General features: G+C 37.8%; 1 protein-coding gene across 1 annotated transcript in view; it reads right to left on the reverse strand.

The window, feature by feature from the left end:
• FAF1 (Fas associated factor 1) overlaps positions 1-18662 on the reverse strand; it is a 151845-nt gene that overhangs the window by 21859 nt on the left and 111324 nt on the right. The window contains exons 13-15 of the mRNA XM_032117346.1: positions 18501-18655; positions 9487-9623; positions 6962-7050 (exon numbers count right to left, since the gene is read on the reverse strand). Of these exons, the coding sequence (XP_031973237.1) occupies positions 6962-7050; positions 9487-9623; positions 18501-18655 (381 nt within the window). The remainder of the gene's footprint in view (positions 1-6961; positions 7051-9486; positions 9624-18500; positions 18656-18662) is intronic.

The raw sequence follows: 18662 nt of genomic DNA on the forward strand, positions 1-18662 counted from the left end.
ACTGAAACAGACCTTACAAACCAACCTGGAAGTCAGAGTTCTTTGGGTTAGCAGCAGATGTAAGCCCATGAAATGCCTCTTTGTATCTACTTCTGTGTTAATACTTCTATTTGTTAATACTGCTCACACCTGACAGGAACCACCTCCTCCACAGAGTTTACAGCTAAATTGTGGTATTGTTTGGTTTGGAGCTACACCTTGGACAAATTTTAAACATTAGATGAAGCAGTTCTCCCTTTTGTAATGCAGTTTCTTATTTTAGTCATCTCTTCCTGTAGAGAAGAATGAGGATGCCTCAAGTTCACCAGAAAGCAACAAAAGAAAACTCACAGCAGTGACAGGAAAAGCAGAAGAAAATATTTTGCAGAGAATCCTTCACTGCACTAACAAAGAACATGTCAAGAATAGTCATGCCACTAATAATTAATATAAAAAAATTCAGAAGTGTTATCCATCAATAAAATTTGAGGCAGCTGAAAACTTTCCTGTTAGACCCTACATAAATCACATTATTGACTGAACATCACTAAATGCATCTCCACTGTGCTTTTGCAATGAAGGCAGAATTGCCACCTTCCTTTTTCAAGAAATCAAAGTATAAACAGACATGGCTTATCCCAGGTCATTTAAAAAGCCTTCATCAGAAACAGGGGTTATACAGCATTTGTGAATTCCACAGCAGTGGCTGAAGGCTGGTGTGAATGTAAATCATCCACATGCCAGGGGTTTTGGGCTTGAGGCAAGGGGACAACTCTCTTTTGCACCTAAAAAGGAGAAAAGTCACAGATATCTGCTTTCCTGTTTTGGCAATGAGACAACAGGAGGACAGTCATTCAACGGAAGGTTGAAAATTCGAAAAAAAATTGCTTTTATTCACAGAATATATTCTTTAGCTATGACTTTTCTTTGCTATTCTGTTTCTTAGAGATGCAGTCATCACAAAAATAGCACACTTGCATTTATGAGATAGCTACAACCAACCAGAGAAAAGCTTCTCCTGAGTAACATCCAGTACATCAAGACTAAGAAAAACTGACAGATAAGACTAAGAGGAAATTTAGAATAACTCTCTCAAATAATTATTTCCTAAACCACTTGTTGAAGCTAATCCTCAAACACCTAGTGACAAGGCATTTTCAGATGCAGGATGATGGACAAAGAGGGATTCTTGACTGAATTTAGGACAGCAGATTCTACAAGTTAAAAATATTCGGCTTTTTGAATGGGATGTTTTGCTGGAAAAGCCAGCATTGACCCTTCTGGGCTTTTTTTATTTGTATTATTATCTTCTTTTTTTTCTATTTATTATTGTCATTTCTGAAGGTAGGATTTAATGATTTAACCCCAGGAATCAGCTTTGCACCTGATTTATCTCAGAGAGCTGTGTTATATTATTTCTCATTGCCCTTTGGGACCAGTTTTACTGTGAAGTAAAACCAGATGAGACAGAGAACCATGAGCAGAAGACATTTCTCAGAGCACCAGCAAGTAAAGGGCTACTACAAGAAAGAAAGAAAGAAAAAAAATGTATTTACAAATGCTGAATGCCTATCTGAAAGACAGTTCATTTCACTGAACCACTCCTGAAATTAAAATCTGCAAATGCTTAAGGCTATTCATGGGAGCGTTAAAGAGAAACACCCCTTTGTCCAAACAAACCAGTGCAAGAAAGGCATTAATTTGACTCACTAAGATGACAGACTTGCACATTGTATAACTTAAACATACATGATGGGGAATATATGGAAGGAAAAAGTGTACACCGAGCGTATTGGGTGTATGGGAACGATGAGGACAAAGCAAGTGGACATTTTAGTGGTGGCAGAACCACAGGAGGAGGCAGGATGGGGCAGGCTGAGGGGCAGAACAGCACAGAACCACCACAGGATCCTGCCTGTCCACACTGAAGGCTGAAAGCTCAGTTCCAGATACTGATTTTTGGGAATTAACTCAAGTGACAAGAAAAAACCAAACCCAAAACCTTCAAGGAATCCTGCAGTGCCTTTCCTTGGGCAACAAGCCAGCCCAGTCCTGATACATCTGCCCAGCTGGGCTGAATATTCAGTGACTAGAGCCATCAACATGTACAGGCTAAAAGCCACAGGGACTCAAGATAAAATATCTTCCATCTTTCTTTCCTCTGTCATTGCCTTGCCCTTTGCCAAAGCTCTAACCATGCTGGAAACTCTTGAAGGCAGCACTTGCACCTACTGGGGTGTGTGCAGCAAAGTGCTCAATGGGAAGCCCATCGTTTGGGCTGCGATCATATTACAAACACAAAACTGGAAAATTTAATCAAATAAATTTTGATTACTGTAGTTTAATTAGTTACAACTAGTAATAATTAGTAAAAGTGCTAATTAGATTTTTGAGGGGTTAAATCCCAATCTTCGCTAGATGACTGTCATCACCATAATGCTTTTGGAATTTAATGAATTTCGTGTATTCTCATAATCTCTTGTTGTGCAAATACTATACACCATGATACACATGACAGCATTAGATGGAAAACAGATTACCCAAGTTATTCAGATGCCTGATTTCTACTGATTTTAATGTGAGCTTCAGTCCCTAGAAGAAATTACAGAGGTCTCCTGCAGAGCTGATGGAAGCACTTCCCTTACATTTGACAGCAGTGAGGGAGAAAAGGAGGAAAAGATATAGTGATACCAGGCTTCTCACTGCACAGTTGTGAAAATATCACTTGGCCACTAAAGCCCCAAAGTGCTGTGGCAGGGAAAAGAGGAAAAAGAATTTATGCTGCCATTTTGGAGTTTTGGTTTTCCTTCAAGTGTTTTTAAACTCCCCATCCAGATATTGGTGAGGAAGGACCTATATTTTCCTCATGCTGTAGAAGTATCTAGTAAGGAGAGAAGTCACCCAAGAACAGAAAGCAAAGATGGTGACTCTGCAGCCCTACATTTTTCTACAGCTTATCTTAGAGCTCGTTGACAGCAGTTTTTCCAGTTTAAAAATTCTTAAGTATCTCTCTTTTACACTAAAGACCAGCGTGCTGGCAGACGTAGTTTAAAGTGAATTAAAGGTTTTAATTGGTATTTGTAAAATTAAGAAGGTCTGTGAAGCAACTGTGGGTACTACAACTCCACCTTGAAGACTAATCTGAGAGCAGGAGTGCCAGCGTTGCGTAACGACAAAAATAAACACGACCAGAGACCTACTGTTACTTAAATGTGGACAAGTTGGACCAGCTGTGTAACAGTCAATGCTTCTACAGTAATAAATGTTGACAGCAAAAATAAAAAATGCATTACTGAGGCATCATCAAATGAGCCCTGTCATTACATGGAAACTCCGCCCTGTATAAGCTTGTCAAAAAGTGTTACTGTAATCCTTTGAGAAGCCTCCTCCTCAGGCAATGGAGAAAAAATGTTGAGGATCAGCCCAGAACAGGTGTGTTGTGCTGTAATGCCAGGATTTAATCACAGATCTCTTCACATTAATCTCACAAAGGAACTAACTCAGATCTATTCGGGCCCATCACGCCACACTGAGATGATTATTTAACTATCCAGTTAAAGCAAGCAAGCTCACAGGGTGTTTAAAAATGGACATTCCAGGGCGTACGATATTTTACAGCTATTATTTGTTTTCCTAAGCCCAGCACCAGGCACTGACACTTAAGAGGAACTGATACTCAAGAGGAACTGATACTACACGCTCTTTTCAAAGTCAGTGCCTGAAAAATCTCAGTGCACACCTTGATCAACAGTGGCAGAGGCTGCTTATCCCTGCTTTGACATATCCTCTCTTGCTTACAGGAGAAACTCCTTAATGACTTTTATTACCTCTCTGCAAAAACCCCCAGCTCCAATGCCTGAACAGTAGCTGAGGTGTCAACTCCTGTAGTGGCAAGCCAACATGGTTATGAAAAGAAAGTATGTCTATTAGGCGCATGGAATCATTACTGTAGCTGCAGAATAACTCTGCATACACAGTGTGAGGTTGGATTTCAGCCCCCAGTCCTGACTGCACTGGGAAGGGTGGGACTGTGTCCTGGCCAACTGGCCTTGCTGGTGATGGTCACTCAGCCACTGAATGTCCATTGGCCACTTCTTATCAGAAGAGCCATGTGAGCACATCAGTGTGCTGCTCATCCAGTTTTGCTGTTTGTGGCTTGTTCTTACAGCAACTTTAGGAGCAAAGTTATAAAAACAGACAGCAGGACACCTAGACTGTGCATGTACAATGGCACATCAACAGCATGGTCCAAAAGACCAAGGAGGTTTCCAAAATGTCATCTGGTCAACACAGCAACAGCTCATGACTGACCCAGAACCCTGGAGAGGCTGGGAAAAGAATGGGACAGCAGGTTGATCTCCCTTTAAGAAAGCTTGGGAGAGAAAACAGGTGCAGAAGTCACACACCAGGACAGGCACGTTGGGTTACTACGAGCAGACATGTGCATCTCAATGTTTTTAAGGTATTTCTTCGGAGATTATGTAAGAAATAGCTTAATGGAGTGCAATACACAAATCTAAAAATTACATCCAACTGCTACTTAAGTGATGATATTTTAGCATTTGACGCTATAAAAATATGCAACAGATTTGTCCCATTAAAATGTTATGAGGCTAAACTGGTAAATTTTACCAATACTTGGATACAAAAGCACAGGATTTAGCTAAACATACTGTTACTACCACCAGCTAATGAGGGGGCTCATGTCACTCAGGTGAGGTAAGTTGGTGATGTTGTTCTGAGCATCTCATACCCCCAGCAGACACTCAGTGACAGGTAGCTGCCTGTAGCTACAGCCACCATCAGCTGAACACCTGGACCAGCAGCTGGAGTGGTACCAGTCCTCCTGTACCCAAATAACCATCAGAGGGCACTGCAAAACATGCTGTGCCAAACAGGATTATGCAGTGGCTGCGCTGGAAGCTTTCATGTGCATGAGAAGTTCAGCTGCATAAACTCACTCATTACTGACTTCATGCTGTCATTTACAAATGTTTCCAGTTCTGGTTCTCCCTCACACACATTTCTGTTTACAGCAACGCTACATTGATGACTTCTCTTTTTAAAGCACAAGAGAATTTTCTGCTTATCTTCTTGTGGTTTTACGATGACTTATTGTTGCTATTAAGAAAACAGTAACAGAAACCGGACTCTGTATCCTGTTTGCTATTGTAATATTTGGGAAAAAATTGCATCAACTGCAGTAAGATCTTAAAAAAAAAAGGTGTTGATGTTTGAACACTTGAAGTTGTCAAGTACAAGGCTTACAAGAAAGCTACACATTATGTAGCAAACCACAAAAAGGCAATATTTTGTTTTCAGGCCGGAGCCCTCTATTGAGTACAGACTGCTTGTCAAATACTCCCTCTCTGGCATAGTAATTTCATAAAGCAAGGTTATTTTTTGTTTTTAAACTTCCTCCTTCAAAGGCAAAAGTGTCTGAGATCACCTTTTCAGTGTGCTTGTAACGAGTGGAGCCAAGGTGTAAGTAAATATCCTATTTGTGTATAGAACCCATAGTGTCTGGAAAGCTGCCCCCAAAGTTTATGAAATTTTCCATCAGTTTTCTGAATGTCAAAGTGTGTTAGAAAAAGCTCCTGTTGGGGAAAAAATGTCACCAGTGCTTTCAGGGACAGAAAAACAAGAGGAGAAGACTACAGAAGACTTGGGCAAAGGTAGATTTTGGAGAAATGTAAAAAAATTAATTTTCCGTTCTCCCTACATAGGAAGAGCACTTGGGGAAAGAAGGCAGGAGACAACAAACCCATGTGGGCACTGGACTGTCACTGTCACTGCTCTTGGCCATCCAGTGAAGGATGGAGAGCAGCCCAGGACAGGAGCCAGCTCCTGGTTCTTCGTCCAGTCTGGTGTCCTGTTCCTCACTCTGTTCCAATCCTATCACTTCTAGTTTCTTCTCCTATCCCTTGTTTGCTTTTATCTCTCTGCCTTGTTTCCCTCAGTTTCCTTCCTTTTTATCACTTTTACAGTTTTTAATTCTGAACCTCTCTTGGAGCTCATCTGTGATGTAAATTTTACCTTCTTGTTAAAGCATTAAAAAAACTCCCATATTCAACATACTCCTGTTAAAATGCAATAAAAAGTTCAGTTATATTATGCCTTGGATTTTTGTTGTAATCCTCATATTTAAATTCATGTTCAGTATTAACAAAATTAAAGTCAATTTCTTTACCAATGAATTACAGGTAGCATAAATAAAGAAGAAAAAGTGAATGACAGATATTGTGCAGATACTGTGCCTTCATATTACAGTCAATAAATCTTGTACTAATGAGATACAAGATTTAAATGTGAAGAACATGTTTAGTGAATTATTGTCAATCAGTGTCTATACAACAGGATAAGAATAATCTTGAATGGCAACACACCTATTATTACAAATTCCTAAGTACTTCATTACTTCAAAATGTCACTCTCAATTTATAGAGTAACAGATAAAGATCTTCCAGCTGTATAACTCACTGTGTCTGCTTCTGTGTAATTGAAACACTGGTTTTGAGAAGTCTTGTCCCCATTTATGCATTCTGCATCATTCTGAATGGTGGTTCAGTACTGGCGTACTGGTTAAAGTTGGTTTTATCCCCCTTTTAAACAAACACATTTAAGATATATTAATCTACTTTTGGGTTGGTTTTTTTCTACCTATGACCTGGAGCTGGTCAGTGGGAAAAAATCTGATTGTTGTTTCCTTGTGTGAGCATATTAAGCTCTATAATATCACTGTGATGTAAACAGTCACTGGTGACTAATGTTCAGCAAAAGGAAAGAAACTGAAAATGACAAGACCAAAAAGGAGGAGTTGTTTTGACAAACCCAAATAAATACACAAAGGAGACTTCCTTTTTAATTTCTGACAATGGAAGAGACACTAGAACACAGCATACCCAACTCCACTGGCTAAAGAAACATCTGGTTAATTTACGCCCCCAGTGATTAGTGGAAGCCAACAACTTCCAATGCTCACCTCATCCTTTATGTCCTCCTGCTGCTGGGCACTGAAGATCTCCATCGCAGCCATCAGCCTCATCATTAGCTCATCCACTGTTGTGTTACCTAGCAACAAAGGAAGACAGCTGAACTTCATTTCATTAAAGTTATTAAACAAAAAAGAAGTCATTTTAGAATTAATCCATAAGAAATAGCCAGACTTTAAAAAAAAAAAAAAGACAAGAGTAGAAAATGCAAATATCTCAGTAGAATGCTTTCAGTTCAGCTTTTTACTGAAAACTCGAAATTATTTTTACAAATGTTGATCATAGGTTAATATTTCAGGTGGTGCAAATCTGACCAATTGCTTTTGTGCTTGCATAAATTAACTCTGTTTTGTCATTTAGTCACTGATGTTAAAGGAAATGTAGTAGATGTGGGATTCTCTAATGTGAAATTGATTTTACAGTTTTAGAATTCCCAGGGAGACTGAAGCAATTGCTTAGTAAGGCAACAAAAGGTAGGATACTGGCAGCAGCAGCCAAGTGGATTGGTTTAAAAGAATGGAAACCCCAGAATACAATGACTGAATGGATCTGTGTGCACATTATATTTGGGTATACCTAGTAATAAAATTTCAAATACTATATTTTCTTCAGTCTATTTACTTCTCAAAAATCTTGCAAAGCTAATGAAGTAGAAAATTATACCATCCACATGTATATCATGAAATAGAACACATACATAGGAAAACAGATACCTCTCCATGTTTTCCTTCCAGCATGCCTCCAGCCTTCAAAAAGACTGAAAGATTACTTTTATTTCCTACTAAGATGCATTCTTTGGTTTCTCTTTCTAAACTGAAGACTAGACTATCCATTAAAGCCACTTGTCATAGTCGTTTAAAGGTTTTAAACCATGAGAAATGGTCAAAAACTATAAAGTCTTAACATCTGCCAGCCTAAACAGCTGTTGAACCCTAGCAGAACAAGTACCACTAAAGAAAACAAGACTGTCCCCATAGTTTCCAACCCCAGGAAAAAAATTAAAATCAAAAGCAAACTTAGACAGCCTGCATTTCAATAAATGCCACTGGGGTCTTAGGTTTCTATATGGTTGTATCTCTTCTGTCAACATGCCTTCTCGCCCAGCCCTGAAAGGCCCTCATTGTTCCCACTTCTAACATTTGCTACCTTAGCAGAAAATGTTATCCCACATGCTACAACACGTAGGACTTCAGAGACTACCATTCATTTGGGGCAGTATTGTTAAAAGATACCAGTGTCCCCATTCCTGGGAGAATAACAAGCAGAGATTGTTTGATTTTTGTTAAAGGATAAATTTAAGTAAAGCTACAATAGGTGATCGTTTTAGTTTAATGCAAAGGAGTGCAGAAAACCTGACAAATCATTAAAACATAATAAAGGCAATTAAACAATCTGGATTCTTTTGTAATATAAAGATGCATTGTATTATGACTGAATTGTTGCTAAAGCAGTTAAGTAATTTAAGTCAGTAGCACCACTGACTTCAGTGGGATGGCAAAGGTTCTGAACTGTACTGCAAAGTCAGAAAACCAAGCTATTTATAAGATTATTCCTATGAAATAAGTTTTATAAGTTACAGGCATTCATATAATGAATTAGTGTTGTGCTGTACTTTGCACTGAGGAGATAAAATCCATGCAAAAATGAACCACTTTGTCTACAGGAAGGAACACTGCAGATTCCTCAAGAAAATTATTCATCCCAGATGCAGAGAGAAACACTAATGCCTGTCTGCAAAGCCAGCACTTCCTGAGGCTGAGTTTCCTCAGGAAAATAAGGAGATTACAATAAAGATTGCTAGATATAAGCAATAAAAAAATGAGAACACAGTGTCAGGAAGGCAAACTTGTGGAGAAAGCAGAAGAAATGAGAGGCAGCCATTCTTTGATGTGCTCTACTTTGAAAAGTTACTGAGAACAGCAGTCAAAGGGCAACACTCCACTTCTAAGTCATCTTGCTGTCAGTGAAATCAGAGGAATGGTTACACCAGAAAGAACTGCTCATGTAAGTCAGAAAGCTTCATCTATGTGAGATTATATTAGGAACTTAAATCCTGATCTGATGTGGGGATCTCAATGCTGCAGGCAGGTCTGAAAAAGCAACTCATGGCCAAATGCTAGCAACAGCAGCCCAGGTATTAACAAGGAATTACACACAAAGAACCAAATGCATTCTGGCACTATGCAAAAAGTGCAGCCAAAATCTTTTGGAAATCAGGAATGTATCTGGATATAAATTTGGAAAACTAAGTGTAGCTCCTTATTTAGGAAATTAAGCTTCCACTTTAAAAAAAAAAGAAAAACTAATTCTACTACAGTCATGGCAACTCCAATCTCTAACACCATGCTAATTAGTACATTTATGAGTAGTAGATAATTATAGCCTGGCCACTGAAAGTGTGTTTTGTGCAATAAATTCATGTTCTGGACATCTTAAAAGAGAAACAGTTAGCAAAGATCTCTTGTGACAGTTTCAATACTCACATAAGGAATACTTTTAATATAAAGAACTGTACCTTGTATTACATTCAACACTTCGTTAGATGATCGTTTTCCCATAATAATAAGGAAAAGTGGAAACTGGTCTGTCTTCTGAGTTCGAATTGTTTGGGCTACAACACTCCCAAAATGTCTAGTGCACATCGTCAGAAACCTTGTGGGGGAAAAAAAATAGTTAACATTGTAGAGGAGTTTTTGAAGTTAAGTTTTAAAAAACAATTATGCTAAATTCAGCAGTTTAACTGAGCTCTTTAACTCTTTTTATTACTAAATTATTACAATATATTTATAAATATTATAGGTTCCAGGTTGTCTAAATTAAAACAATTAACAACTGCTTGAGACAGTGATTTATTTGATGGAGAATTCCATTTCCTGCTACACTACATGAAGACTATAATTCAAAACTACCCCCCAAAATAATCACGCTAAATCGATTGTTCAAAACTTCTAAAGAGACACTAAGTAGAGCCACAATCTAATAAACATGGAAGTATAAAAATAGTAAATTTCATGCAAAAACATAATTTAATAATGAAAGACCAAGAAATTGGTTTCATCAGTCACAGAATTAAAACATGGTACTTCAGAATTTTATTTTCTTTTGTACTAGTGCCCTGCCAGTGACATACTTAGCAGTGTGATCTAAAAAACAATAATTCTAAGCTTTTGACCAAAAAAGCTCTTAGATATTAGCATACAGAAGTCTAACATTAGTATTCTTAACACGATCTTGAATAAATGAAAAAACTGATAAAGCTTTTCTCTTCCATTAAAGGACTGTTTGAAATTAGCATTTCTTTCAAGAGAAAAGGGTAGCTTATGATATGTTTTCAGATCTGATGGTAAAAAGTAAATGTCATAATAATAATGAATTATGAAAGACCAAATGCAAATATAGAATGCTTTAATAAGATCCAATTTAATAAAGTCTGTAAAAATAATGGACTTTTAATAACACGGGTCACAAAAGGCAAAACAGTGGAAATTCTAAGGACTAGCCACTGGTACAGGCTTATTAATTCTTAATTATGTTCATGAAAGGCAACTTAAATCGTGTGTTTTCTTATGCCTTATGATAATATTTTAGGTAACAACTACTATGAAATGTATGCTCTAACTGAAGAGCAAAGTCCCGTTGTCACATGCATTAAAAGCCAAATCTATTTGAAAAGACAACCTACATTAAAATGTCAAGTGCTCCAAGTAATTTCTTCTCAAAGATACCGAAAAGATTCAAAATTGTAATTTTTTAGATCAATATATATTGTTTCCAATAAAATGGCTAAAAATGGATAAGCCTGACAAGTAGAGCATTGGGCTTATTCAAGGCACCTGAAGTACTAAAACAGCTCTCCTCAGAGAGGATCTGTCTTTGGCTGTAGTTGGATGGAAGGCAATGGGTGGGGGTGGCAAGCATTTCAAAGCCATAAGTGTTACTCCTTGATTCTCTGTATTTTGCAACTCGGAACAATCACACACAAAGAAGACATCAAAAAAGCTGAACAAACTCTGCTGCGTCAGAAACAGCAACAGAGACCTAACATCTGGTCAGGATAAAATAGTGTCTGTAAAGTCTGGACATTTCAACTCTTCAGATAAATAACAGCTTTTGATGTTTTCCTGTCAAGGTGGGAACAGGTAAGTGAAATGTTGGCCTCACAGAAGTCACTGGTGATCCTCCTTAGCAAAATTATGTATGTGAGTTCAAGGTTTGACTCCTGGAAGCAATAAAGACAGTGGACAATTGAACTGAATTCCTGAGACTTGTGTATTAAAACTGTTTAACAGCCTTCAACACACCACAGAAGAAAAGTGCTCAAGTTTCTCAGAAAAACAAAATATTTAACTGGAGGTGAAGAAGTGCTGTAGAGAATAATGCTAGAAGGAACAAAAGTAAAGAGACTCCTACAGTATTAGTTGTACTGGTCAAAGGTGTTGGTTTGTTAATTTTTTTTTAAAAAATCTATTTTGTACTTTGTCAACCAATAACTCAGTCCCAAAATATGCTTTTATAGGTATAGGTTTTTCATGCAGAGAATTCTGAATGGAGTAAGTATTTAAGTGTGTTGAGAAATTTTATAACTTTTTTCTGGGAGATGAATTTTTATATGCAGGACTTCTGGCTGACTACATAGAACCTAAGAGGTTATGACACCTTGGGGTCCTCTATAATCCAGGCAGGAATCAGGCTTCATCTCCCTGGCTTCAGATGACACATTGTGCCAGGCTGCTGTAAGGGCACACACACTTTCCTGGTTGAGTAGCAGCAGAACAGATGCCAGATGCCAACATCTCCCCTCATAGTGGTTTTTTTCTTCTTGGTGTCACTTCTTACAGCCACTGGTGCCATCTGTCCTGCTCTTACCAACCAGCTCCCTTCCTCTGCTGCTGTCACAATCTGCTCAGCTCGCTCACGTACCAGTGACAAGAGCAGCTCATGCCAACACTGGTGTGAATGCCACAGACTTTCTTGGGGGAGGAATGAGGAACAACTCTTCTCCAGATATGACCAGATAATTCCCAAAGCCAACCTTAAAGAGACTTTAACATTTCACAAATGGGTTTGGAAAAAAAGTAACTTCTTTGTTGAGCATGAAGAAAACAATTATGAATATTAAATATGCAAGATTTCTGATTCTTTTTAATAGTAATTATATAATGTGCAAAGTCAACATAAGACTCATTAAAATGTTAATGTAAAAATAACATTTTTCTATTAGGTATTTACATTTTTTAAAGAGTAAAAGCTGAGGTCCTGAATAGGCATATTAGAGTAAGTTTGGTCTCCATAATACAGAGTTATTGCCTTACCCACACTGGTAGGGTCGTAACTGCTGACTCAAACACAAGCAGCAACAGAAACAAGGCATGTTTTAAAGATGCAGAAAGCAGCCTAGACCAAATTATATGGGTATCATCTTCAGGATCCACATACTAAACATCAGATTCAGATGCTAAAAAGAATGGTTTTATGCACTTCTTCTTCATGCTAGAGTAAAGCCTACATGAGTGGGTCATCTCTCTCTTCCTAAAACATGGAAGATCTGATTCCCATCCTGAAAGGTTCAAACAGATCAGATAAATACTTCATAACCTTGTTCAGACTAAAATACAGCAGTCTAGAAATCCATTATGCCATCCTTGGACATCAGACAAAATCACTGGTGAAAGCATAAATAAAATATACCTTGAGCCCTTGCTAGAACACTGCACAAAGAATGGAACACACAAGATGCATTTGCATCATCACCCGTATGATATATCACGTCCTGTATGATTTCCTAAGGAATATCCAAGGCTTGACACAGGTAGATTTAATATACAGCCTTAATAATAGCCTCGATAAGAACAGAGAGTGTGTTCAGTTACTTTACAGATGTTGATAAAGTGGGAGAAGCTACAAGCACATTGGAGTCAGAGAATTCAGATTAATCTTCACAAGAATCATCCTGACAAGTAAAATACAATTCTGTAAGGTCAATGAGAGTCTCCAAACTGGAGGAAAGATTGCACAAATACAGCAGAAGAACCAAGAAGTAAGAGAATACAATCAGATCCTTCCCCAAAACAGTCCAATGAATCTGTCTTGACCACCTGTTTTTCTGCCTTCACGTCTTTTGCACAGGACACAAAAAAGTTGAATTTTTCACCTTTTCTGTTCAACAAGCTTAATCAACTAGGTTGTAGTTTGAGTACAGTGGGATAGAACATTCTTTGAGACTTGGTTTTCTAGTGGAGACTTAAAACATATGCTTACAAATCTATCAGTTTAATTAATTCCTTGGGTTTAATAACTATTTTTCTCAAATGACCTTAAAACATTGCTAAAGGCATATAAACCGATGCACTGAAAACCTTGATAACAACAGAGAGGCTGCTTTCTATTTATAGTTGGATATTATAGACATCCCTATCTTTCTAATCACAACCAGCTCAAAATGCATTCTCTGCTGATTTTTAGCTTTCCAAATCTGGACATTTTTAGATTACTAACATGAAATTACCTTGAAGCACATAAATATTTAAGCAGGGATATCTTACCTTTTCTGGTGGGTGTATAATAAACAGTTTAACCATCATCTATATACAGGCTGTTTTGTTCTCCATCTAGAGAGACAATCACCTTTTATCCTTTTCCTTTTTTTTCTTCGTTTCAGTGCTATTAGGAAACTATTCACAAGTGCAACCCTGAACAATACTGTGCAGTAATTATGACTAAATGACAAAGAGATGCGAACAATTACCGAGCCCATTTTGAAACCCTACACTAATAAAGTCATTAGATGCTGCCCTTGCCATGAGCCTTCTAAAAGCTTCTGAAGTTACAAGAACACACGGCATTGTTCGTTAGGACAATTGCTGCTGGCAGAATGCAAACCTTGAGTTAAACCATGCTGCAAATTGATCTTGACATTCTGTTAAGACCGCCACTAAAATCAAAAGCAAAGGAGAAAAGGAGAAAATGAGCGGGTGGGATGTAATCATGGAACAGAAGGGTTCCCTCCTCACCTTCTTTCCTCTTCCTCCTCCAAACAAACCATACAGAAAATGACGAACTCGCCTGGTGTTTGAGAACCTTTATTTTTAAAACATTAATTAGACTTCTGACCTGTTTTTATTGACTGGCACTGTATTGCTATTAAAGTAAATTAAATAAAAAATTGCAGAATACAATAGAAAACGCTTTCACACTGCTCTGTGAAACCTGTCAAGGATTTAGTGCCTAAAGAACACGTCCAACAGTTTTGCAAGCAACATATGCAGAATCTGTGGTCACTCCTGAAGAGGCAGTGAGAAATTAACTCACCTCCTCCTGCTCTCACAGACCCCACACCTGCAATATATTTGCTGAAGGATCAAATGGGATTGGGGAGCTGGAGTAATATGGTCAACTGGTCTTCATCCAGGCATGCATCATTCAGTAGGTTAGAATTAAGGGTCAGCAACTGTGAATATGGCTAATTACTTGATGACGGAAATTGCAGGTGAAGACAACCTGCTGCTGAGAAGCACTTTAGCAAATTAACTCTTTCCTAAGCTTAAGCAAAGTGAAAAACCATCATTTGAACATTAAAACTAACAAGTACCTGTCATCAGAGCAAAGCTGGCAGCACCTTTAAATACGGTGCCCAAGGGCAATGATATCAAAAGCTAAAAAGCTGCTACAGATTTTTGGGTCACTGTCTTATGGTTTTGGCTTCGTTTTGCTTGGCAAATACGATGTGTGCTGGAAAGCTCTTAATACTATGCATGATCTATGTTTGTAAATGCTGAGTACCAAGATAAGGTATGTGTGCATGTGTATGTATGTATCACTATACATCTTTCCTGGATACAAATACATTAATGCGTATTAATGAATTAACAAAATCGGGCAGGCATGTGTTTGCATAAATATATACAACTCTTATGCACATAATTATATTAAAACAATGGTATTGATTCAACTCTTTGAAGTCAAAAAGTACCAGAACTAGAGCTGTTCATGTCTGGCTCTCCCACTTATTTATCCCGGAATCCCTCTGGAAACCTGAGGACTTGCTCAGCCCAAGTGATGGCCCAAAGCAGCTGCGAGCTTGGACCAAACAGCAGGGCCAGAATTGCCAGCACCACTGCAGTCAAACCCCACTGCCACTGCCCTGATACCTCTCCCCACACTTCTGCTGTCTGAAGGGGCATGGTAGCAATCTCCACTGCAAGCAGTTGAAAGGAAACAGTGATTTTTAAGCTCACGATTCACCTCAAATTGAGTGGAATATAACAAGAGCTAAAGTTAGAGATATATGTGTAGCTTTGTGGCCTTTTTCCTCCTTTGATGAGGAACAGATCACAAGAATATTTCAAAGAGTTGCTCACTAAGCTGAAGTCTAAACTATAGGAGATAAAGATTTCATATATGTTCCTTAACAGTATTATAAAAGCACCACATTATTTTCCTAAATGAAGGCTACTTACTTTATTTTCTCTTTACTGTAATTTTATTATGATTAATGAAAAAATTCATAATCACAGAACTTACTCAAAGTAACTGCTCCCTTCACAGCAAACCTGATGTCGGAGGCAATTAAAACCCACGGAAGCCAAAAAACTTCCCCTCAACTGTATTAACTAGACTTCTCCTTCATTTTGACAAAGTGACAGTCCTGGGTGGCTGCAGAAAAGAATTTTTTAGTATCTGACTCCCAAAGTTGTAATGCTGATGCTCTTGCATTACTGCTGGCAGGCACTCAGTGCTCACACAGCATTTTACTCCTACCTACAGACCCTCTTCAATCTGTTGGAATGGATATCGAAGATTGAGAGACTTCAGAAGAAGCATGCTATTGTACAGTAATGTAGGTTTTAAAGCACATTCCTGTATCAGTGTCAGCCAACAAACACATTAAAAACTGGGGAAAACGATAAAATCTTGGAGCTGGTTTTGTTCGACAGTGTTCAGGATGGACCCCCATTTCATTAATGAGAAAAATGGAAACAATTATTAGAACTAATTTTGGAATAGAATGACATCTGTAGATCAGAACAGTCAGATTTTTTGGCTTATACAAGGAAAGTCTTTTTATCTCTTTCAATTTATTCATGTCATTCTACAGTACTGAAACCATGCCTTTTACTACTGACACCGAGGTGTCCCTGTTGACTGCTGTAAATCAAGTGGGCCTGATTCCTCTGCAGTCTCACCCTGGTTTTTCCAGCATTTTTACAATGCAATTTTAAGAGTACAAATGAGTTACTCTTGGGCTACAACAGCAGGCAAAACCCAGTTCCTCCTGTTGCTGCTGTTGTCTTCTCAGCATTCAAATAAAAAGTTACATTTAACTGTGTTCATAGGGATACAGAAGAGAATGGTCTCCAAGACCACTGTCACTGTGTCACATGAAGGGTAGTGATTGAACAGAGGGGCTGAGTATTTATTTATGGGAATGCCCACAGTGCACTGGCACTTTGCAAAGGGAGAAGGAAGCATCATGCCCCTTCTGAAGAAATCACAGTCTAAGGAGCAGGATGTGACACCAAACACAACTGAGAAATTATTCTAAGTCGAACCAGGGTGCCTTGTTTACCCCTCACTATTTTTTGACCTCACTGTTAATATGACAGTTGCTTTGTTGTTGTTAACAGAAAGCAAAAAAATGAAGGCTTAAAAACCCTATCGTCCAGCACAATCAGTGACTAAGTTCATTGAGAGCAGCTATAAAGCCTTAAACAAGCCCTTTATTTTGTGTTTTAAGAAGTGTCATAAGGAGTTAATAGGACACAGCTGTACAGGCTCTTTCTAACAAGCAGCTTCTGTCGCTTTGGTCACCACAGGTGTCTGCGTAACCTGCAAACTCTTATTACTAGTGTATCAAAGTTGTGCTACTTAATAGATTTCTTTAGTAAAACACAACAAAGCAATTACATGGCTGTTGATCGTCAGTCATAAAAAAACCCCTCAAACACAGTTTTTCAAAAGAAACTACACTGCAATTTTTTGTCATTGTAAAATAAAAGAAACTAGAGAATTAAATAGAAAAGCAGACAATAGAACAGCAGGTAGTCAACTGAACTTAGCCACTACAGATGGTTTAGAAATAGTGTTTCCTTCTCCACCAACTTGTGGGATAAAAGAAAAGGAGGAGGCTCCTTACTGCCCATGAATAGCAACACCAAAAGACTTAAGCAACTTTCCAATCTATGTATTTGGTCCCATGAAAGAACCTAGATGCTTCTTTTTCCTCTCTTACTTTTTTCTTTTTTAGAAACTTTTAATCTGTTTTCACAACTGCTTTTTTCCATAACCTTTTACACTTCTCTAGAATAACTTAAACTAGAAACATTGCTGCTGATCCCTCCAATGACAAAATGCAGAAGGTCAAGTGAGGAATTCCTGAGAAACACAAGTGTCATTTAAAAAGTGCATTAGAAAAAGAGATTGTTCCATTTTCCAAGGCCTCTTCAGTAAAGAAATGTTAACTATAATTTACATAGTGAAGACTAGAAAAGCACAAATGCTCTATTCTAATAATCCACAAGAGAAAGAAACATAAATGTATAATTTTCTTTGTTCAATAATCACTGGAATTGTGTAAAGAAGTGTCAACCTTATTCCAGGCCAAATGACTGTTGCATTTTTCAGTCAAAAGTTAGAATAACTGGAATTATAGTGACATACATAAGATGTTATCCTGGTAAGACTTTATCAGTCATCTTTTGGGTAAATAAAGGCTATGAAATAAGGTCCAAGTTAGAGAACCAAACAAGCCTAATTTCTAAATGCAGCAATAATACTACTAATTTAAATAATTCTTTTCAGTAGATCATGATCAACTGATAAACAGCTGAAGGCCTAAGAAGAGGCCTTAGCATAACACTAAGAAAATTTGTTGGTAATCTACAGAAGATGCAGAAGGAGGTGGAATCTACAGTTTTAATTTCTTTACTCATCAGCAAAATTATGACCTAAGACATAGGACAGATTTTATTATATTAATACCTTTATTATATTAAAACCAAAACATCTGAACATTCCCAAAGAAATGCTCTGTAAGAAACCTGTAGTTCAAAAATGTTCATATGAATTGCAAGCATTTAACTTTTTGCATAATCTGTTCTTAATACTAATTTATCACATGTATGTTATTTTTTAAATAAAATTTTCATTAACAACAATAGTTATTACCCCAGACAGCTCTCATGCATTTACACCAACATACACACAATTAATGTCATGTAATATAATGGCACTGCAATGCAAAACTGTGAAGGCACATGTTTGAATATAGAATTATGTTTGAAAATAAACTAAAAAAAAAAAAGGAAATAATTTCTTCAACTATTTTTTCCTGCATAGGAATAAGAAGTCACTTTGTGATGAACACAAGGCCAGTCCAATTGTCAATGAATGTCAGCCAGCACAAGTTCACTGATCAGCTGAGAATGAGCATGAAACTTAAGCCCAAATAGCTACTAAGCACCAAAAGATTTGATAGCCAGAGATAAGGGCCTTCCTTGAGAAAAGCTGCTCACTCAGAGTCCAGAGTCTTACCTTGCTCTGTTTGCTTCTTTTGTCATGTCCCAAGCCCAGGTTATGAAGTTCTGACTCAGGTAGGAGACAATAGATTCAGCACAAAGCATTTGTGAGCAGAAGACGTTGGTTAGTACACTTTCATCATGGTGGAGGTAGATAGCAAGAAGCTTTCTCTGGAAA

Source organism: Corvus moneduloides, chromosome 9 (genome assembly GCF_009650955.1).
Source record: "Corvus moneduloides isolate bCorMon1 chromosome 9, bCorMon1.pri, whole genome shotgun sequence".
NCBI classification, from domain to species: domain Eukaryota; kingdom Metazoa; phylum Chordata; class Aves; order Passeriformes; family Corvidae; genus Corvus; species Corvus moneduloides.